The 22,639-nt window shown below is 39.2% G+C and overlaps 1 protein-coding gene across 1 annotated transcript; it reads left to right on the forward strand.

Annotated features, from left to right (window-relative positions):
• Nucleotides 1-4,306: 4,306 nt before the first annotated feature.
• On the forward strand, nt 4,307-8,562 carry LOC106549270 (erythroid membrane-associated protein-like). The gene is made up of 4 exons (XM_087711889.1): nt 4,307-4,377; nt 4,945-5,243; nt 6,418-6,522; nt 7,203-8,562. Exons 2-4 carry the CDS (start codon nt 4,967-4,969, stop codon nt 7,724-7,726), a joined length of 906 nt encoding a protein of 301 aa, XP_087568015.1. The 5' UTR covers nt 4,307-4,377; nt 4,945-4,966; the 3' UTR covers nt 7,727-8,562.
• Nucleotides 8,563-22,639: the final 14,077 nt, after the last annotated feature.

The raw sequence follows: 22,639 nt of genomic DNA on the forward strand, positions 1-22,639 counted from the left end.
CCAGGACCATAACAATGCCCGGTTTTGCTGTGGAACCTGCAGTGAGCCCTTCTGCTGCTCCTCCCAAGAGCACAGCTTGGATCTGACTCGCTGTCCTGCTTTCCACCTGGTTCCCGAGGTGACCAGTCCGACCACACCCGCGCTTGGAGAGGATGGTAAAGAGCGTCTTCTCTGGGCTAGAAAACACCTTGGATGTTGAAAATGTGGTACCCCAGCTTCAGCTGCCTCATTTCGTCCACTTTGCCCACATTTTAGAAGGCACCTGCTCCCTGGCTGACCTTCTCTGAAATGAGGCAGGCTTGGGCTGCTTTATCTCATGAACAGGAGACCACCAGGAAATGCCAGAAATGAAAGAAAAGCAGGAGTTTTCTAAACAACTTCTTCCCCCTGTAACAATGGATACTGGAGGGGCTTGGGTGTTTATTTTCTTTCCAGGTCTCCTATCCCTTGGCCCCATTGATGGTGCCTTCTTCCATCCAAAAAAGCTGGCCTTCTCACTTAAAACCCACCTGTGGTTTGAGGGTCAATTGTCCAAAATCACCCATTTCCCTTCTTTAATCCGTCCGCTATTTTGTAACCTGGGCTACTTGAAGACGTCTGGGTTTCAACTCCCAGAATTCCCCAGGCAACTATGCACGGCGGTTGAACATCCTTTGGTGTTTTATTGGGATCTTGGTTGGCACCATTATCCTGTGGAGCCTTTGCCGCAATTACAGCATTTTGAAGTGTCCGAGAGTCTGTGGCGACCATGAAGAGGAAGAGGAAGGAGAGATCGAGATGGAGGAACGTCGCTCTCAAGTTTCGCCTCCCCCATTCTCCTACCTCCCTCTTCTTCCCCATGCTCTATTGATTACCCACCACCGTACAGTGCTATTGACCCTCTCGCCTCTTTGCCGGTTTCTGCGACCAATGCACCACTTAGGATGGCCCAACCGAGGGGGCATGCCCACCCCGACTACGTGGGGCCAAGGGCGGAGCCCGTAGCAGGCTCCGTGAGACCAAATGGGGAGCCCACTTCCACCTTATCCAGCTGATCCACCTCCATACAGTGCCATCGATCTTTTTGCCTCCCCGAGTTTTCTGCCTCCTGTATCCAATGCACCACGCCGGAAGCGCCGAGCTAAGGCCTCCGGGGCTGTGCGGAGGGCCCCGGCCAAGCCTGCCGGGGCTGTGGGTAGCGGGTTTCACTTCTAAGGGAGCCCTTGTGCTTCCCTAGCAAACCACCACACTAAATCCCTTGTTTTTAAAATCAAGAAAACAAATGATCCTCTCAGGATTGATTTTAATTGTATTGATTAGCCTTGATTGATGCTTTTAACCATGTAATCCTTTACTTGCTTAATGTCCATCACCTTTTTGCCACCAAGCTATTGGCAAGCCATGAAGATCCTTTCAAGTGGTTTCCGTGTCCCAACTGATGCCAGCAGTGGGTAGAGTACTGATTTTTGCTTGGACCAAGATCACCTGTCCCCCTTTCCCTCTGCAGAGAGTGAACAAACCAGCTGGGCTTGCATTCCAGATCAACATTGGACCAGGATTGTGGATTGCCCTCCTTTCTAACAAATGGTTAGAACTGATATGCAATTGTGAACTAGCTTTGCCTATGAAAGAAACTGCCATGTATAAGGGGTTGTATCCAGAAAGTTGCTAAGAATTGGAGTTAGGAGCGGTTTAGTTTCTAAAGTGTTGCTTGGTCATTGTATTTTTGTTAATATGTACAATAGCTCCAGGTTAAGAGGGGAAAAGCAAAGTCCGCTGAGAAGGGCGGGGAAGCTCTGAAGCAAATGTATTAAATGTTCCTGATGAAGACTAGACCAGCTAGCATTGTAACCACCTGAAATGTTTGGTTAGATACTGCCTCGGTTTCTTTCCTCATAAAGAATTATTTACCTTGGATCAACTTATCTATGAATGGTCTGCCATGTAATTGTTTTCTACAATTCTAGGTGGGACGTAGCCAAAGGGGACCAACCCGACCTGCCCCGGAGGCTTTTAAATCTTGCTTGTGTGACTCAATCTTTTAGCTTTATCCTTGTACTAAAAAAAGCAGACACGCTGCCTCCTGATCCCCGCTGAACAGGAGAAAGCAATTGTTTTAAACACAAGTTTGTTAAATCATCATTTCCCTTCAAATTGTACCAAATTGCCAATAAAAACTTGTATTGTGTAGCATGGCTGCATAAAGAACTCTCTCACAAATTGAAAGACAAAAAAGGTAAGTATAAAAAGAGGAAAGAGGAGCATATAACTAAAGCAAAATATCAGCAAATAGCCTGAGCGTGTAAAGATGACGTGAGGAAAGCTGAGACTCACAATGAAGAAAAGCTTGCCACAAAATAAAAAATAACAAAAAAAGCTTCTTCCAACAAGTTAAAAAGAAAAAAAAAGTTAAGGAAACAGTTGGTCCATTGCTGGGAAAAAGTGGCAAGAAGGTGACAAGCAAATAGAGCAAACTATTTGACTCATGTTTTGCATCTGTCTTTACACAAAGGGATAAAACAGTCCAACATATCAAAAATGGCATCACAGAAATGATAGCAGTGTTCCAATATCTCAGGGGTTGCCACAAAGAAGAGGGTGTCAAACTATTTTCCAAGGCACTTGAGGGTAGAACAAGAAGCAATGGGTGGAAACTAATCAAGGAGAAACGCAACTTAGAACTGAGGAGAAATTTCATGACAGTTAGAACAATTAATCAGTGGAACAGCTTGCCTCCAGAAATTGTGAATGCCCCAATACTGGAAGTCTTTAACAAGATATTGGGTAGCCATTTATCTGAAATGATATAGGGTTTCCTGCCCAGGCAGGGGATTGGACTAGAAGACCTGCAAGGTCCCTTCCAATTCTGCAAATGTATTGTAAGAGCTAATTAAATTGTAGAAATACTGGATCATATCTCCCTCTATTGTATTCCTGCACTTGATGTGAACTCATTTCAAGAATAGCAGGATACAGATTAAAAAAATTATAGAAAGTACTATGGGAGGTAGTTTATTTAGGATAACCCTAAATGGGAACGGATAGGTTGGTCAATAAAAATTATGTGTTTTTATTTAAAGGTCAAGAAGCAATAATGGAAAGGTAAGGAACCACATTTATAGCACCACTTCAGAAGAGAGATTTCAAAAAAGTGAGATTTAGAAGACCACAAAAATGCAGTTCTGCAAAAATGCATCAAGCCTCCAGAATAAGAATGCGTTCAGAATGTTGGGAGTATCACCATTATTTCACAGGTCATTGGAAATGGCACCTGAAATCCAGAGCTCCCTCTCCAGCTGTTTTAATAAGAGTTCATTCTTTTACTGAGAAGACCAGGAAGGCAGATAGTTTTGTTTGTAAATATTGCAGAGCCTGATGGTCTGTCACAAAAAAAGACAGGACAAAATCCTCTCAGGGTGGATTTGGAGGGTGGATTTGGAGAGGGAAACCCTCCCACCACCAAAATGTAAGCTATATCTACTTTACAGGAACAAAAGGTCTCAAACTACAAACAGATTAATGGTTAGAAGTTAAGCCCCAAGCAACTGCATACTGGTATACAGTACACCCATGGTATGGTAGGCATGCAAATTAGAAAAACCTACACTAGGCAATTTCTTATTCCTACTCTGCTTTGGGCTACCCCGTACCACGTGTACAAACTTCTCTGTTTTCCTACAAGCTTCAATGAAAGAAAAGGAGCAAAAGTGCTTTTGAAGTTGGAATTTTTAAAAAATGTTCTAAAAGCCTTGGCAGGGCTGGGGGGTTGGCATAGGAAGGCAGCAGTTTTACACTTACAAAGCATGGTCTCTTTATTTATGTATGTTTGTAGATCAAGCTACTAGAGAAACTGGCTGGCTCAGGGATGGTGGTGATTTTTCAACCCTTCGGGAATTGCGGGCACCAGTCCTGGGAAACTCTTCCATTGGCAGGGATCAGCCTTCCCCCAAAGAAAACAACACTATTATTTATTGTAAAGCGACATTAACAGAACTTGCAAGTCTGAAAGTACAAACTTTCCGCCGCCACTTTTAACCGTCTGAACAATTTAGGGCGAATCCTAACACCTTTACAATACTGGGAGCTGATGCACCTCTTGTCTGTTCCCGACGCTGCATGTCTTCGCTTCCTTCCCCAAAGTCACCCACACAGCTGGGCATCCCGTGCCCCTCCCCCCCTCATTGATTTTCTAATTAACATCTGAGTGCCGGGACGGCGACAGTCTGTGTGCGGGGAAACTCAAGATGACGTCCCCTCCAGCTTCGCCGTCCACTTTCACTTTCCCTCTCCGCGCTGGGCGGGCAGAAGCAGCGGCGCCTGAGTGGCGATTTCCTTCCGGGGTCCCGCTCGCTTCTGTTGCTCCAAATTCTCCAGCACGGCGGCAGGCGGAGGACAGCGGTAAGCGAGGGAATGGGCGCAGAGCCGAGAAAGGTGCCTTCCTCTCCCTTCCTGCACAGGCGCCGGTTTCCCCGGTCCTCGAGGTAGCTTGACTGCAAGCAAACCCATTGGGCAGGAATGAGCCTCCAATTCCGACGCCTTGCCTTCTAAGAAAGCGCTGCCCGCTTATTCACTGGATAGCAAGCGACAGTGCCTACCTGCCCATCCCCCCCACCCCGCCGCCTTCTATCCTGAGCAACACGAAAAGCACAAGCGGTCCGTGGGGAAAGGAAAGCGATAGTCTCCCAGCTTCCAAAGATAGTTCTCGGGGATCCCATCTCGGTCATAGTTAAGGTAGCATGCAGGAGGCCAGAAACGGAGAGAGTCGAGGAGAAATGGGTGAGAGCCCCCCCCCCCCTTTGTGCTTTTTCCACTTTTTCTGCTACCCTATTTGAAAGGAGTTAGAGCTGGATGGAACTATATTTAACTTGCTTTCCTCTCCATAGACCTACCTAAACTTTGGCCACACTAGGTTTCATCCCTTTAATCTGGTTTCAATTGAAGTTTTTACACCTTTTCCCCTCCCAGGTACATTTGACTGAGGGGCACAATGTCACACACTCCCCGCTGCAAACTAGTTGACTATTTGGAAGAGCTGAATGAAGAGGAATTTGAGAAATTTAAGATGCACCTGGAGGACTACCCAGTAGAGAAGGGCTACAAGCCTATTTGCCGCTCCAAGACTGAGAAAGCTTCCCACATTGAAATAGCCCGATACATGATTGAGGCATATGATGATACCAAGGCCGTGAAGATGACCGTCAGCATTCTAGACAGAATAAATAAAAAGGATCTGGCAGCAAGAATCCAAAAGGAGATGCCGGAATGTATGTAGGAAAAGCCCAACTGGCTACTCTTAAGCTTAATTCCTTTGTTGGTTCCTATTCCTCTTTCCCATTGGCTTTCTAATAATATTTCTCTCCAAATCAATGTGAGAACAGTCTTTACATGTTGTCACTTTGGGGTGTAAAGCAAGCATGTCAGACAGGTAGAGGAAAAGGGAAGTAAATGTGAAGTAGTGAATGTAGTATTTAGTAGTAGTATTGTGATATTCGTCTGTTTTTTGCAGCTCAAATCCCACCTCTTGTTTTGGCTGAGTTGCTAATCTTGCAAACCAAAACAACTACAGGTGTTTTATGATTTAGTAGTTATCCCCTTTGTTTTAGCTGAGATATCTGCCTCCTCAGAAATCCTTTTACATTTTTATTTTTGAACTTGGTATTTTGATGAAAAATTCTATTGGCCAGTTTTTCTCAATGTGTGATACTCAGGCACTCTATGGATTATTCAAGCATAGGCACATGTGATCATAGAAAACAAACTGAACATACTAAAAATAACATTAAGTGTTTTTATTTTTAAAACACTACATTATAATTACTTTAGTCTGTTTGCTTACTGGAAAACTGATGGCAAAAGAAGAGCTGGAATTCATTTCTTCTTTTTTGGACCCCATAGTTGCAGGAGATTCTACTAACTCTGCCCTTCCAGATGTGTTGTCCAAAATGATGGGAGTGGGAGACGTCTGGTTGGCAGGTGGGGGGATTGTTCTAGCGAATATTGCTTGTTGCTCATTTTATCAGTTGATGCTCATTGCATTAATTCTGTGCTAATGCATTTATTTCTTTAGCCCAGTGGTAGTCAACCTGGTCCCTACCGCCCACTAGTGGGCGTTCCAGCTTTCATGGTGAGCAGTAGGGGTTTTGTCCGATACTGAAGGACTTTCCTTTTTTTAAATTTAATTGACTTTTTAAAAAAGTTTCATAGCATTATTTAAAAACATTTTCATTAGGTTTTCATAAAATTACCATTACTGTGGAATCGGTGGGCCGTTAGAAAATTTTACTACTAACAGAGATACAAAAGTGGGTGGTAGGTATAAAAAGGTTGACTACCCCTGGTTTAGCCTATCAGATGGTTGCAGAAGGAACAAAGGAAACCAAGTAGATTCATTTTCTTCATTTATTTTTAAATATAAGGACAACCATTTATTTCTGACAGATTTCCTTCCAAAACCATCCACCATGACCAAGAAAGAAAAAAAGGAACGAGAAAAGACAATACTGTCGAATCTACATGACAAGTTTTTTGGGATCCCAAAGAAAGGTTAGTTGCTGCTGAATGTATTAATGTGTTCCTAAATAAAAGTCTTGGGGCTGCTGCAGCAAGAAGGGCAAAGAAGATTGATCTGAACACTTGCCCCAGTTTGAATTGCTGTCCATCTAGTTTCCCCTGCGTTAACGCTTCCACTACCTGAGGCACCTCCCACTCCATTTAACAAAGGCATTGGGGAGGGGAGAGGTAGGTGTTATTAGACAAGGCAGTCATGTCACTGCCTCACTTAATGGCCATCACAACCTGAGACTATAATGGATAAGCTCCATTATGGTCATAAGTCAAGGATTATCTCTATAGAAAGTCAAGTCAAGTTAAATTTCTTGCTAGTAAGTTCTTCCTTTCTCGGATTTAATTCAGGGTTTTTTTCTAAATGCCACATTTTTACTCCAAACTTAGCTCTATGTTTCTCTAGAAATGTAAATGCTTATAGTATCTTATTGCCTTTTGTCTGAGGGCTCACACTTATATCCCCCTTACAAGTGCCATTTGAGAAAGAGACATTTTCCTACAAAGAGGCCACGTGTAGGAAAGTGGATGCCATTTTGAAAGCCGCCACCATATTGTGTGTAAGCAAATAAAGAACAGAACCTTGATTGAATTGTACTATATTGTTTTTAACCTTAGCCTTACAGAAAATACCATTCTAATCTCTTTATCTGCAACTTTAGTTGAAGTGATCTTGGATCCCAAGACAGCTTATCCCGCCCTCATCCTTTCAGAAGATCGGAAAAGAGTACATATGGGGGAGCAAACCCAGATCCTTGTTGACAACCCTGAGCGTTTCTGTTTTTTACCAGGTGTTTTGGGAGCAGAAGGCATTGAGTCTGGGACTCTAGAATGGGTGGTGGAAGTGGGCAAGGCCAAAGAGTGGGCTATTGGAGTTGCCCGGGAATCAGTGGAAAGAAAAAATTCAGAAGATATCACCATTACTCAAGGATTCTGGGTACTGCAGCTAGCACAAGGAGAATACCAAGCATCTACAAGCCCTCCAATCAAACTTACACTTTGGAAATCACCACAAAGTGTCTTGATTATCCTGGAGCATGATTTTGATAGGCTCAGCTTTTATAATGCTGACTCAAGGGATCATATCTTTACTTTTAATTATCCATTTTCTGAGAAACTGTTCCCTTTTCTCCTAGTGAGGGACAAAGAGATTCCCTTGAAAATTTCTCCAAGAACTTCAGTGTGACAAGACATGGAGGAAAAAAAAGGAAAATGAGTTTTTGAATCATTTGTTTATTTGCTCTGGAGGAGTTTCTTTTTGGATAAGTTAGTTTAATGTTTTATTAATCTTTGATTCATTTCTCCTTGTCTTCAATCTATATCTTAATAAAGAATATGTAGATAGATAGTAAAGAGATAGAGATTGGTTTTTTGTTTAAATGCATATATACTTTAACTTTCTATTGCTGTTTGGCCACTTAATGAAAAGAATGGACTCTCTGGAGAGGAGACTAATGCTGGGAAAGATTGAGGATAAAAGAAGAAGGAGACAATGAAGAATGAGGTGGCTGGCTGGAGTTATCGAAGCAATAGGCGTGAGCTTAAATGGACTACAATTGTAGAGGACCGGAAGCCCTGGAGGAACATTGTCCAGGGGGTCGCAATGGGTTGGACGTGACTTCACAATTAACAACAACAAAATTGCTGTTTTCTCATTATTGTGTTCTGCGTATTTTATATAATGTTTAATGTTTATTGTACTAACTGATGATTTTGTTTTAAGCGTCTTTCTGATTTTAAAATATAAAACAAAAATATATGCAGCTCAGGATTTAATATTTTAGTTGCTTAGTTTAGTTTAGTTGATGGTTGTTTAGCCAGAATGGGCTAATCATGTTTTGAGGGTAAAAACAGACACACACCTTTACTGACAAAAAGAAAAAGATATTTTTGTTTTCAAAATTAAGCTTTGTGAGGTCATCAGGACACAGGTTTGCCTCCAAAACGATGATATATGACAATGCCTTTAAAAAAATATAATACAGATTGACAACAATGATGTATATGATGATGCCTTTTAAAATTATAATACAGATTCCCATTTCATTAAACTTGGACAAACTTTAGCAATCTTTGTTTTATAAAGTAACTACAGTTTTATCCACCAGAATTTTAGCCAGTCTTATATTAACTTGCAAAAATAGCAGTGGTTCTAGAATCTGGAAATCAGGCAGATGTACGATTGGCTCCCCCTGCTTTGCTTTTTTCTGGCCATTTAGACAAGAATTGTTAACGGATTATTTTTCTGAAATTTTTATAAGGTTTATTTCTATAATGTTAATCACATTTGTGGTGATGCAAAACAGAATCTTACATTCAGATTTCTGTCAGATATAATATTCTTTCTGGGATGTCTCACAGTGAATGGCACAGGCCATGATTAGAAAAAGGCTAAATAGAGATATCTGGGGCTATTTGTTTTTTGTTTTTGTTTTTTAAAAATCAGTCATTACACTCTTGGAAGCAGATGTTTACAATCAACCCCAATATACCATATATACTTGCATATAAACCTATTTGCAATTTTTTACTATGAAAAATGTATCACCTGCATATAAGTCAACCTTATATTTCATGATATTTCGGTTAGTTTACTTTATTGATTAGCCCATAGCCCATATCAAAGTGCAAAGTTCCAAACATAAATTATTACTAAAGTCCAATAAAAACAATTTAAAATGGAATTGAAATAAAATACAATAATTTAACAGATTAACAGAATTGGAAGGAATGTTGTAGGTCACCTGGTCCAACCTCCCCTCGCCCCAGCAAGAGACCCTACACCATTTCTGACAAATGACAGTCCAATCTCTTCCTGAAAGCCTTCAGGGATGAAGCTCCCACAACTTCCGAAGGCAATCTGTTCCATTGGTTGATTGATCTCACTGTCAGAAAAATTCTCTTTATTTCTAGATTGAATAACTTCTTGGTCAGTTTCCTTGTCTGGCCTTCAAGTACCTTGGAAAATAACTTGACCTCTTCATCTCTGTGGCAGCCCCTCAAATATTGGAATACTTCTATCATGTCTCCCCTGGTCCTTCTCTTCACTAGACTAGCCATGCCCAGTTCTGTAACCATTCTTCAAACGTTTTAGTCAGAGGTGGTATTCAGCTGGTTCTGACAGGTTCTGGTGAAGCCATAGCAGAAGTTTTCAGTAGTTTGGACACAAACACCACCTCTGAGTGGCCTTGCCCCAGATCTATTCGCTGCTTCCCAGCTCTGAGTCACAGCTGATGGTCAGTCTTTTGTTGCCTCTCAGCTGATCACTGGGTCTTTTGTTGCACTGCACAAGAAAATGGAGCTAGAAAGCAGATTAGGGAGGTGGGGAGGAAATGGAGATTTTGTAGTAACCTTCCCCGGGAATGGGGATTTTCCAGTATCCTTCCTCAAGGAGTGGGGAGGGAATGTGGATTTTGCAATATCCTTTCCCTTCTATACCAGCAAGTCACTCCAAGGTAGAGGTAGACCCATTAAGGACTACTCATTGAGTACAGTTTGTCAGTTAATAATCCATCTGGTGGTAATGCTATCATTCCCACTTTTTTCTAGCTTACCAAGAAATAGTTTGTGGTCCACTTTGTCAAATGCCTTTTGAAGTCTTTTTATGTTCAAAGTATTTCACTGGTCTAGTAATTTAGTCATTAAGAGCCAAGGTGGCGCAGTGGTTAAATGCAGCACTGCAGGCTACTGCTAGATCAGCAGTTCAGCGGTTCAAATCTCACCGGCTCAGGGTTGACTCAGCCTTCCATCCTTCCGAGGTGGGTAAAATGAGGACCCAGACTGTTGGGGGCAATATGCTGACTCTCTGTAAACCGCTTAGAGAGGCCTGAAAGGCCTATGAAGCGGTATATAAGTCTATTGCTATTGCTATGTTGAAGAGTGAAATAAGATTCCTTTGGCATGATCTGTTTTAATAAACCCATGCTGGCTGCTAGTTATTACTTTACTCATTTCTAGATATTGGCTGATCTGGTCTTTTTTTTAAATTCTCTTTTCCAGTATGATCTATGGTATTGATGTTAGGGGGATTGGTTTGTAGTTTCCCAGATCTGTTTTCCCCCCTCCCATTTTTTTAAAATATGGGAATAACATCAGCTCTTTTCCAGTCCTCTGATAGTTCCCCAGTGCTCCAGGGTTTTTGAAAGATGTGGTACAGTGATTATCAGATAACATCTGCCCACCAAGCCACACCCATAGAACCAGTAGAAAAAAATATTTGAATTCCACCACTGGTTTCAGTCCCCAGTCCCTTAATGATATTGGTTGCACTTCTCTGCACTCTTTCTAGAGGCTCAACATCTTTTTAATAGTGTAATGACCAAAACTGGATGCAGTATTCTAGGTAAAGCTTTATAGAATGGCAATAGCAGTTAACTTGATCATGATTGTATTTCTCTATTAATGCAGCTCAGGGTTGCATTGGCTTTTTTGGCTGCACACTGGTGGCTCATATTTAGCTGGTTGTCCACTAAAACTCCAAGATCCCTCTCACAGTTACTGTGATTAAGCCTAGTTTCACTTAATTTATATGTGTACTTTTCGTTTTTCTTGCCTAAGTATAAGATATTACATTACTCTACATTGAATTTCATTTTGGTAGATGGGACCAATGTTCAAGTCTGTCAAGATCCATCTAGATCTTGAGCCTATCTTCTAGAGTGTTAGCTATTCCTGCCAGCTTAGTATCATCTGCAAATTTGTTAAATTCCACTTCTATTCCCTCATTTAAGTCATTTATGAAGATACTAAAGAGTGTAGGGCCTAAGATGGAACCTTGTGATACCCCACTACTTACTTCCCTCCATGCAGAGGTAGACCCATTAAGGACTACTCATTGAGTACAGTTTGTCAGTTAATAATCCATCTGGTGGTGATGCTATCAGTCCCACTTTTTTCTAGCTTACCAAGAAATAGTTTGTGGTCCACTTTGTCAAATGCCTTTTGAAGTCTTTTTATGTTCAAAGTATTTCACTGGTCTAGTAATTTAGTCATTATGTTGAAGAATGAAATAAGATTCCTTTGGCATGATCTGTTTTAATAAACCTGTGCTGGCTGCTAGTTATTACTTTACTCATTTCTAGACATTGGCCGATCTGGTCTTTTTTTTAAATTCTCTTTTCCAGTATGATCTATGGTATTGATGTTAGGGGGATTGGTTTGTAGTTTCCCAGATCTGTTTTCCCCCCCCCCTCCCATTTTTTTTTAAATATGGGAATAACATCAGCTCTTTTCCAGTCCTCTGATAGTTCCCCAGTGCTCCAGGGTTTTTGAAAGATGTGGTACAGTGATTATCAGATAACATCTGCCAGCTCCTTTAGAACTCTGGGATGTAATCCATCACGTCCCGGTGATCTGTATTCATCAAGATCAAACAGGTGTTCTCTTACTATTTTTTTGCTTATTTTAACTTTTATTTGTAATCAGTCTTTTACAGTTATGTTTTTGGTAGATTAGGCTTTTTGGTAGGTTAGAATCCCTTTGGTGACATTCATAGCCTTTGGGGCTGGTTGGTAGCTCATCAGCTGGAGTCATAACCAAGGACCTAAGAACTGTTATGGTATATTATTATTATTATTATACAATTGTATCACAGTTCTTTCGCCGGATTTGGCATTGGTTACTAGTCGGGCCCCACCCAGGGGCCTAGGACGTCATAACGTATTTTTGTAATATGCGTGCAGATCCAAGCAGTGCGGCTTTTTGCATTTGACTGATGGTGATTTTGTCAATTTTTAACTGTTTTAAATGTAATTCCAGTGCTTTTGGTATAGCACCCAGTGTGCCAATTACCACTGGAATTATCACTGCTGGTTTGTGCCATAGTCGTTGAATTTCGATTTTTAAGTCCTGGTATCTTGTGGTTTTTTCATGTTCCTTCTCGGCGACCCTGCTATCACCTGGTATTGCGATGTCTATGATTGTGACCTTATTTTTCTCAACCAGTGTGATGTCTGGTGTATTATGCGCCAGTATTTTGTCGGTTTGTATACGGAAATCCCACAAGATCTTGACCATCTGATTTTCGGTGACTTTTTCAGGCTGATGTTCCCACCAGTTTGTTGCTGTTTTAATATTATAATTTTTGCACAAATTCCAATGGATCATTTGTGCTACTGAATTGTGCCTCAATTTATAATCAGTATGCGTGATATTTTTACAGCAGCTGAGTATGTGATCAACAGTTTCATCAGCTTCTTTGCAAAGTCTGCATTTGGCATCATCAGAGGATTTTTCCATTTTTGCCTTAATGGCATTTGTGCGGATAGCTTGTTCTTGCGCAGCCAGGATTAGTGACTCTGTTTCTTTCTTTAATGTACCTGTTGTTAACCATAATAAAGTTTGTTCACTGTCCACTTTATCTTTTATTTTTTCCAGAAATTGGCCACGCAGTGCTTTGTTCTGCCAACTCTCCATTCTTGATTTTATCACATCTTTTCTGTATTCTTGTTTCGTCTGTTGGGCCTTCAGTAGATTTTTGTTCTTTACTTCGATTAATAGATATTCTTGACTTTCTTTTAAATAATCAGCCAGTGCATGTTTTTCTTCTTCAACTGTTTGCTTCACTTGTAATAATTCTCTGCCACCTGATTTTCGTGGCAGGTATAGTCTATCAGTATCACCATATGGATGTAAACTGTAGTGCATTGTCATTAGTTTCCTGGTTTTTCGGTCCAAAAGGTCCAAATCAGCTTGTGTCCAGTTAACTATACCAGCTGTGTATATTATAACTGGTATTGCCCAGGTATTTATGGCCTTGATTGTATTTCCACCATTCAATTTAGATTTCAAAATTTTCCTAACTCTGTTGGTATACTCTCGCCTTACAATAGTTTTTACTTCTCCATGCTTCATGTTATCCATCTGCAGAATGCCTAAGTATGTGTAGGCTTCATTTTCTTTGCATTTAATTAATTGGCCATTGGGCATTTCAATTCCCTCACATGCAGTGATTTTGCCCCTTTTTATGGATACAGTGGCGCATTTTTCCATGCCAAACTGCATTGAAATATCGGTGCTGAATACTCGGACTGTGTTTGTCAATGATTGGATTTCTATTTCTGACTTTCCATAGAGTTTCAAATCATCCATATATAGTAAATGCGAAATTTTTTCAGCTTCTTTGGCTGTTTGGTAGCCTAATTTCATTTTTTTAAGATTACTGATAGTGGGATCATTGCGATGATGAAGAGAAGGGGTGAAAGTGAATCACCCTGGAAAATTCCTCACTTGATATTAACCATTCCGTAGATCTCATTCCCTACTGCCAACTCAGTTCTCCATTGTTTCATCGCCTTTCAGTAAAGGATGTAATATTTTTACTAATGCCAGTTGTTTCTAAGCATTTTATGATCCAACTATGTGGCAGTGAGTCAAATGCCTTTTTGTAATCAATCCAGACCATATTCAAGTTCGTTTTTCTGTTCTTACAATTTTCTAATATCATTTTATCAATTAGAAGCTGATCTTTTGTGCCCCTGCTCCTTCTTTTGTTGCCTTTTTGCTCTACTGGCAAGATGTTGTTTGTTTCCAAATAATCCATCATGTTATCTGCAATAATGCCTGTGAGTAATTTGAAGGTTGTTGGCAAGCATGTTATTGGTCTGCAGTTTTCCGGTGTTGTTCCTTTAGTTGCATCTTTCTGAATCAAGTATGTTTTTCCAGTTGTCAACCATTCATCAATTTGGCCCTTTTGTAAAATTTCATTCAGTTGCCTGGCCAATATTGCATGTAAACTGGTCAGATATTTGAACCAGAAACCATGTAATTGGTCCTTTCCAGGTGATGTCCAATTCTTTACCTTTTTAACTCGATTTTTGACCATCTCAGTTGTTATTTCTAATACTTGCATTTGTTTGTTGCCAATGCTTTTCTCAAAGTCATGCTTCCTTGTTGTAGTCCTTTGCATTTTCCCACAATTCTTTCCAGAATTCAACTGTGGCCTGTTTTTCTGGTTTTTCACTTTTGGTGTCACCATTCACATTAAGTCTTTGATAAAAATGCTGTTGGTCTGATCGAAGTTGCTGATTTTGTTTATATTGGATGATTTGTGCCTCATATCTTTCAATTTTTCTAGCTGTTGCTGTTATCTGCTGTTTTACAATCTCTACAGCTTCATTGATGTTTCTTGTATCCAATCTATATCTTCTGATTAGCCTACGATCTATGATTTTGTTGTTTTTAAGCCGTTGCTCATGCATGTTCTTTAAGTTACTAGCATCTGCCCTTAATTTTTTTATTTTTTGTTCTAAACGGATTTTCCACTTTGGTTTTGATGCTTTTTCTGTTGTGTGACTAGGTACTTTAATTTTAATGTCTAGTTCATTAGTGACTATTACAGCTGCGCTGTACATTAACTGGTTTGTTTCCAAGATGGATCCCAAGATGGATTATTATTATTATTATTATTATTATTATTATTATTATTATTATTTCAGATTATTATTTAAAAAAAAGATTTATGAGCATCCTAGGTTTGTTTAGGCTTGCTTGCTTATTTAATTGATTTTGAGCAATTCTGCCACTTCATCTTTGAGAAAAAATAACTCCCAATTTTTTTAAAAAAAAGCCAACTCCAGTAAGACAACAAGCTAACTAAAAGTTCATGAATGCTGTACAGGTAGTCCTCATTTCTGACCACAACTGAGACTGGAATTTCCAGAATTGCTAAGCAAGTGATTGTTCAGTGAGTCATGCCCAATTTTATGACCATTTTTTGCTAAAATTGTTTAATGAATTGTTGCTGTTCTTAAGTGAGTCTGGCTTCTCCTGTTGAAAGGTGATAGGGAAGATTGCAAATCCCATGACTGCAACCATTGTAAATAACATTTCATGCCATTGCCCACTGCAAGAATTTGATCCTGTCATCGTGGGAATCCTAGGATGGTTTCAAGTGCAAGTACTGGTTGTAAGACATTTCCTTCAATGCCGGTTACTTTCAATGGGCACTGTGGATGGTTTTGAAACAAGGACTACCTGTAAGAAGCAAAGAGCCATAGGCAGAAATAGAAGACTTATCTAAAAGTGAAAATATTATCTATAATTTCCAGAAAGAGAAAGCAAGGGCCATTTACAAAAGTGGCATTTTTTGAGATTTCCATATGTAAAAAGATATTTTTGTTCTTTTAAGTTCAACATTCCTTGCTGGGATCATGAATACGAAATAATTGAAATTCACATGTCATTAGATTTAACACAAATGTGCATGCAGGAGTAGGACTTGTTGTAGGATACCTTTAAAAAATGTTATAATAAAAAAATGAAGTTTCTGTTAAACTTGGAAAATTAAGCTATTCAAAACATTAAATGCATTTGTTCTTTTAAGTATCTACAATTTTACCTATCAGAATTTTAGCCAGTATTATTTAACTTGCAAAAGTAGCAGCTGTTCTTGAATTTGTAAAACCTTCAGCAAGAAACCTTGCTTTGCTTTTGACATCTCTTAAAAACTGATTTGCACTTTTATGTAGTATGATTGTTTAACAAAGATTTAGTTTAATTGGGTGAAATTTATAAATTTAGTAAGCACATCTCAGAAACAAGTCTTAGAGAAATTCAGGTTTGGATAAAAATTATCTACGACATATTTTGCATATCTTTACCACATTTATTTCCATAAATAAGATTAGTCATATTTCTTGTGGCAGAGAGTAGAATGTTACATTCTGATTTCTGTCAGATAAAATATTCTTCCTGGAATGTCTGGCAGTGAACATCAGAGGCAATGATTAAAAAATAAGAAAAAGAAAAAGAAGGCCAGATATATGTAACTGGTGCTTTAATGTTTTTTAAAACAATGTTGGAAGCAGATGTATACAACATCATATACCGTATATGTGCAACATATAAACCTATATACAAATTTTTAATCAAAATACTTTGAAAATTGCTGATTGGCACTTTGCATGGTATTTTATTTAAATATTTGGGATTCTTCTCACTCATGGATGAGCTTATCTGCAAATATATAGAGGAAGTATGAGTACTTAAAAATATTACTATATATATTCATAGATAAGCAAAACCATGAATAGGCTTACCCCAATTTGGGAGTGGCACATAAGTTATCAGTTTTTTCAGAAGTATGTACAACACAAATTTGCAAATATAAATGATAAATTTGTCTATAGCATTTAAAGAAAATCTCCTTCTGTCCCTCCAACTTCTCCATAAGAGAGAGCCCCCCCAGCTGCAAAACATCACCCATACAGGAAAATGCCCCAAAGGCCCCTCCAGAACTATTGACAGCCACCTCTGACAAAATTCCAGAGGTTGAAGAGATCCTCAAAGAATATCAGGACCTTGAAGAAGTGCTCAATGAGTCTGAATGTAACATCCTACCCCTACCCACATCCCCATCCCTCAACTGCAAGACAGAATGCACCAGCAAAAATATCCCCGTGACAAAACTACCGAAACCCAAACTATACACCATGACAACCCAGGAAATGCAAGAAATGCATAATACATAGAGAAAAACCTAGCAAGAAGGTTCATTAAGCCATCGAAGCCACAGGTTGCACCCCCAGTCCTATTCAAAGGGGGGGGGGAGGGAATGGGACTATGAGATTATGTGTGGACTTTAGAGGGATAAATTGTATGTATGTACACAACCTATGACCCCCTCCTTCTCATGAAGGATATGCTCTTTCTACTAGCCAAGGGGAAAGTCTTTACTAAAATAGATTCAGAGAAGCAAACTACTGAGTTTGCATAAGGGAGGGAGATGAATGGAAAACAGCACTCAACTGCTCCCTAGGGAGCTTCCAATTCAAAATAATGCCTTTCAGACTGCAGGGAGGGGGCAGCAGGGTTTATGCAGTTAATAAACAAGGTGTTGCATGAGCACCTTTATATGGGGGTCCTCATCTATCTAGATGACATCCTCATTTATACCGAGACCATGAAGAACCACATACCCCTAGTTTGCCAAATACTGGAAAAACTTTTGGCATCAAACCGGTATGTCAAGCTGTCAAAATGCAAATTTCACTGCAAATGGCTATACTTGCGCTATTGAGTGTCAAATGAGGACATAGAGATGGATCCAGCCAAGGTACAAGCTGCCTCGGCTGGCAGTCTATTGGGTCACCTGAGGGCCATAGCTGAGCTTTTCATCTAACTACCAATGGGAGGGGCAGAATGTTTGAATGCCATGGTAACACCTGAGGCGTAACATGAACTATCAGAAGTCCAATTGGGAGGACCTCTTGCCATTCACTGAGGCCACATACAATAATGCTGTTCAAAGTGGCACAGGACTAACTCCATTCAAATAGTCAGCAGCATGGACTTTGTCCCAATGCCAGAATTCCCCAGGAAAACCCCCCTCCTCAATCAGCATGACAGACTGGCTATTGAAACTAAAAGCAGCATGGGAAAATGTCAAGAAGGTGCTAGATAAAGCTGTGCAGACCTATAAGAAAAAGACAGACAAACACCTAGTCCCACAATGACCAATCCAGTTGGGGATAAAGGTCTACTTCTCCACAAAATAATTGAGGCTAAAACTCCCCAGTAAGAAGCTGGGACCCAAGTTCATCTAGTTAATGGCAGCTTTTTCTTAAAAAGATTCACAGTGAAAATTATTTGTTTTAAAGATTTTATTTTTCATGCCATGTATATGTCTTCAGGTTCTTGGATATGCTTTAGACTCTTGCTTACTCTTGCTTTGGCACCATTAATCCTGAAAACAGCTGCCTGGGGTTTAGCAAACATCAGAAGCTGTCCAAGTAGTAGCTTTCTTTGCAAAATGGCCAGGCTGGTTTAACCTTGCAGGTCCCTGTTTCCTATGTAGTGATAGAGTTAGCATAATTCTGCTATGTGGAAAATTACTCAGCAATGCAGCCCTACTTGTTGTCCTTCTATTGTGTTGACTGGAAATGTTGGGAACTATGATCCAATATATCCAAAGGGCAACCAATTGGAAAAATATATGTCAATCCATATTTTAGCCAAATATGGTTCAGTTCTATCTGAAAAACAATCTGATCTTAATTGAAGCAATTTAATGTTTTGCTCCTCTACAGGTTACTTACCTGATTATGACCAAAGGAAAAAAAGGGGACAGCCAATTAGCTTTTCCAACAGATTTTCTTCAGTCTGCAGAATCACACGAGATGTTTTCTGAACCTCAAAATAAAGGTTAGTTGTCCACAGATGTGTTAAGTGTTTTCAAAATACAAGACTTGAATCAAGAAGAAAAAAAGAATGATGACTAGTCTGCAGGTGACTGGTTGCGGAATCAGGTCTCAAGATTTCAAAATGAAAAGCATTTTGTTCCAACTCTTTTCTAAATGAAGTGGCTGGGGAGAAAGGGAGAAAGTGGATACCGGGAGTGGAGTCCCGTCAGAAAAAGCTCCAAAGGTTGCCATTGTTTTAGGACATGGACTAGCCTTCTGCATGAATGAAAGTCATAGCTCCCATAATATCCTCCTGAATGATTACCCCCTAGTGCCAAATTAATTCAAAAACCAATAAGTGAAATCTGTCAAGATCCGCAAACATCACCACTATTCAGTATTTTTGCATAACATTTCATGAGATTTCCAGTATTTTTATCTTGCTTTTGTTTGGTGAGCACATCACCATCCAATACTATTTCATAGCAGCTTTTTCTTAAAAGGATCCATGGTCAAAAGGATTTGTTTAAAGATTTTGTTTTTCATGCCATTTCTTTGTATCTTTAGGTTCTTGATAATCCTGTCATCTTTCTCCTTAAAAAAAAACAGGAATCATTTTCTGCAATGGGATATTTTAGAAGGAATGCCCCAATCTTTCAGAATTTCTTATAATGAAAGCACACGTAACTTTAATGGCTGTATGTATACAGTGTTATTGGTGACATTATGGAGCAGCCTACAATTATTTTTTTTCAAATTATTGTGCATCATTGCCCCTTCCAGTTGGCTCCCCTTTTCAAGTGGTAATAAAAAATAAGCTTAGAGCTTATGAAACACTTCAACAGTTCTCATAACTCTTTTGTCCTTAACCTGTATTAATACTCTTTTTCCTAATTCTGTAAGCCATCAATTGAGTCTCTATCACTTCAGTGTTTTCTCCATCTCTTCTCTTTAGTGGAGGTGATGCTCGATCTGAAGACAGATTTTCCCACCCTCATCCTTTCAGATGTTCAGAAAAGCTAATGCAAGGGTGAACAAGCCCAGGACTATCCTGACCATCTTAAACCCTTTAATTTTTTCCCCTTGCGTCCTGGGAACAGAAGACATCAATTCTTGGACTTCACAGTGGGTGAGTGAAGTGGGCAGGGACAAACAATGGGCCATTGTGCTGTGTGAATCCATAGAAAGAAAAGGATATTTACATATAAGGGCTACTAAAGGGTTTTGCGTGAAATGTCCTTCTTGAGGAGTCTGATTTCTACACTTTGCTAAAAGCAACTGCCATGCCTTTGATTCAAGAATTGTTTCTTACAATCTTTTGCAAGTAATTTTGAATTAAACTATAGCTGCTATCCTATAGAAAATAAATGCAAGAAATCCTGAAATGCATATCCTGGATTAAGCATTGGCTAGCTGGTACTCTGAAGTTTATGAAGATTGGGAACATCCAAGCTGTCCAACTTTGGGGCACTTTTTGCAGCTTGGTGGAATCATTCACCTTGTTCCTCGCTCACAGCTCCCAAATTTTCAGGAAAGTAGTCATGGTGGGACTGGAGGAAATGCACTTTCAAACTCATCAGGAATGACCTATAGGTATGGAAGCGTAAAAACCGTTGTGGAGTAAAACTGCTTTGAGACTTCTTTTTGAAGAATCTATAAAAAGATCCCATTGTTCTGAATCATATTGGATTTTAAATTTACCCATCAGACCTTTGACATCAAAGCAATAAACCAACTTGTCTTCCTGGGCAAAGTAAGGAATGAACGCCTTTTCACGATGTCTGAAGCATGAAGATGACACTCCTGGCAACAATAAATTTCTGCTTTTCAGCCTTGATCCGAGTAACTCAGCAGCATCTTTGAGAAGATTCAAATCTCTTACCAAATCATTCATCTCCTCCTGAGAAAACAATTTTGGTTTTGTATCATCTTCAAAGTCAGAACTTGATTCATCATCTGGTTCAGGTATGACTTCACCTTCATCGGAGCTAGGTATCTCTTCCAAGGTAGCAGGGGGCTTGGGTACTGGTATATCTGTGCCATGGGGGATGGGACAAATTGCTGAGTGAAGATTGGAGTATTGAAATAGAATGCTTCCATTTGAAATTAAACCCTTTCACATCGCATGAACAAAAGTAACAGTCATCACTATGGTTCTTTTGCTCTCGCCATACCATAGGAATCCCATAACGGAAAGATTTTGTCTTACCCTTGAACCAGTTTCAGAGGATCTCAACACACCATTTGCACACTTTATGAGGCACCCAAACTTTATCTTCATCTCCAATTTTTAGTCCAAAGTATGCAAAGTATACTTTTTTCACAAAGTCTTTAATATTCTGCTGTTGCTTCAACACTGTATATTCACCACAGATGAAACACAAACTGTCTGGTGAATTAATACACTTTCGTGGAGCCATAACAATGATGAGCTAACATGATTTGTGATGAAAAAGTGTGAACAGCCTAGAACCAAGAAACTGATGATGATTCGTGCACAAGTGTGGCATGCAGGAGAGAGCGGCTCTGTGTCTACACGAGATGTCACAGTGCGGGCCATGCCCCCTGCACTGATGGGAGATGCTGCTATCTGCCCTGTGTCTCTCTCCCACTGGATTCCTCAGGAAAGATTAACCCCTTCTACCATTAGAAGCACAGATTTAAAACTTGCTTAGCTTATGTATAGATTGCTGACCATCAGATTTACAGTGCTATATTTTTTTACATAACTTGGACAAACCCCTTAAGGTTTTTTATGGCATTTTATATCTTAATGAACTAATGTGAATTAATTAATAGTAATTTGAACTTAAATTTGGTTAAAAACCCAAAAATACCAATTTTTTTAAAAAAAATGATAAATTTGAAGACAGTATTGCATGTTGTAGCAAATCATGACGTCTAGGAGTTTTTGCAATATTTTATTTGTTTTCAGAACACCAAAATACATGGAAATTAGATGAAAATAATCAAACAGGTTTTTAGTCGCAGACCTGTTCCCAGTAATAGACAAAAGGCTTTATGCCGAATCAGAAGGCTTATCTCAAAATGAAAATTTTATCTATAATTCAAATGACGATTACAGAAAGGGAAACAAGGGATGTTTACAAAAGTAGAAACTTTTGAGATTTCTATACTTGAAAAGATATTTTTGTTCTTTAAATTGAACATTCCTTGGTGGGATCATCTTTATAAAAGAAATCAAACTTACAAGTCTTTGGATCTAATACAGGTGTGCATTCAGAAATCAAAACTGTTCCTTGATACCTTTAAAAAAACACAAAATTATATAACAAATTGAGGTTTCTGTTAAACATGGAAAATTAAGCTATTCAAAACATTAAATACATTTGTTCTTTAAAGTAGCTACAGTTTTACCTATCAGAATTTTAGCCAGTCTTACTTAACTTGCAAAGTAGCAGCTGTTTTCGAATTTATAAAACCTTCTGGCAGAAGGGCCTCTCCTTGCTTTGCTTTTGACATCTCTTAAAAACTGATTTGTACCTACATTTTTATGTGGTATAAATATTTAAGGCAGATTCAGTTTAATTGGATGAAATTTATAAATTTAGTAAACACATCTAAGGAATAAGTCTTGGAGAAAATCAGGTTTGGATAAAAATTATTTACCACATATTTTGCACATTTTTACAAGGTTTATTTCCACAAATAAGGTTAGTCATATTTGTTGTGGTAGACAATAGAATCTTATATTCCAATTTCTATGAGATAAAATATTTTCTTGGGATGTCTGACAGTGAACATCAGAGGCAATGATTAAAAAATAAGAAAAAGAAAAAGAAGGCGGGATATATGTAACTGGTGCTTTAATGTTTTTTAAAACAATGTTGGAAGCAGATGTATACAACATACAAACCTATCTGCAAATTTTTAACCAAAATACTTTGGAAATTGCTGATTGGCACTTTGCATGGTATTTAAATTTTTGAGATTCTCCTTATGCATGGATGGGCTTATCT

Source organism: Thamnophis sirtalis, unplaced genomic scaffold, assembly GCF_051295495.1.
Source record: "Thamnophis sirtalis isolate CommonGarterSnake01/CBP01778 unplaced genomic scaffold, rThaSir2_p1.2 scaffold_4, whole genome shotgun sequence".
NCBI lineage: Eukaryota > Metazoa > Chordata > Lepidosauria > Squamata > Natricidae > Thamnophis > Thamnophis sirtalis.

Bases quoted from the DNA above. Each gene is read 5' to 3' on its own strand.
- LOC106549270 (XM_087711889.1), top strand. From the start codon at position 4,967: ATGTCACACACTCCCCGCTGCAAACTAGTTGACTATTTGGAAGAGCTG. The intron at 5,244-6,417 runs GTATGTAGGAAA...TATTTCTGACAG, and splicing joins CCAAAAGGAGATGCCGGAAT to ATTTCCTTCCAAAACCATCC. The intron at 6,523-7,202 runs GTTAGTTGCTGC...CTGCAACTTTAG, and splicing joins TTTTGGGATCCCAAAGAAAG to TTGAAGTGATCTTGGATCCC.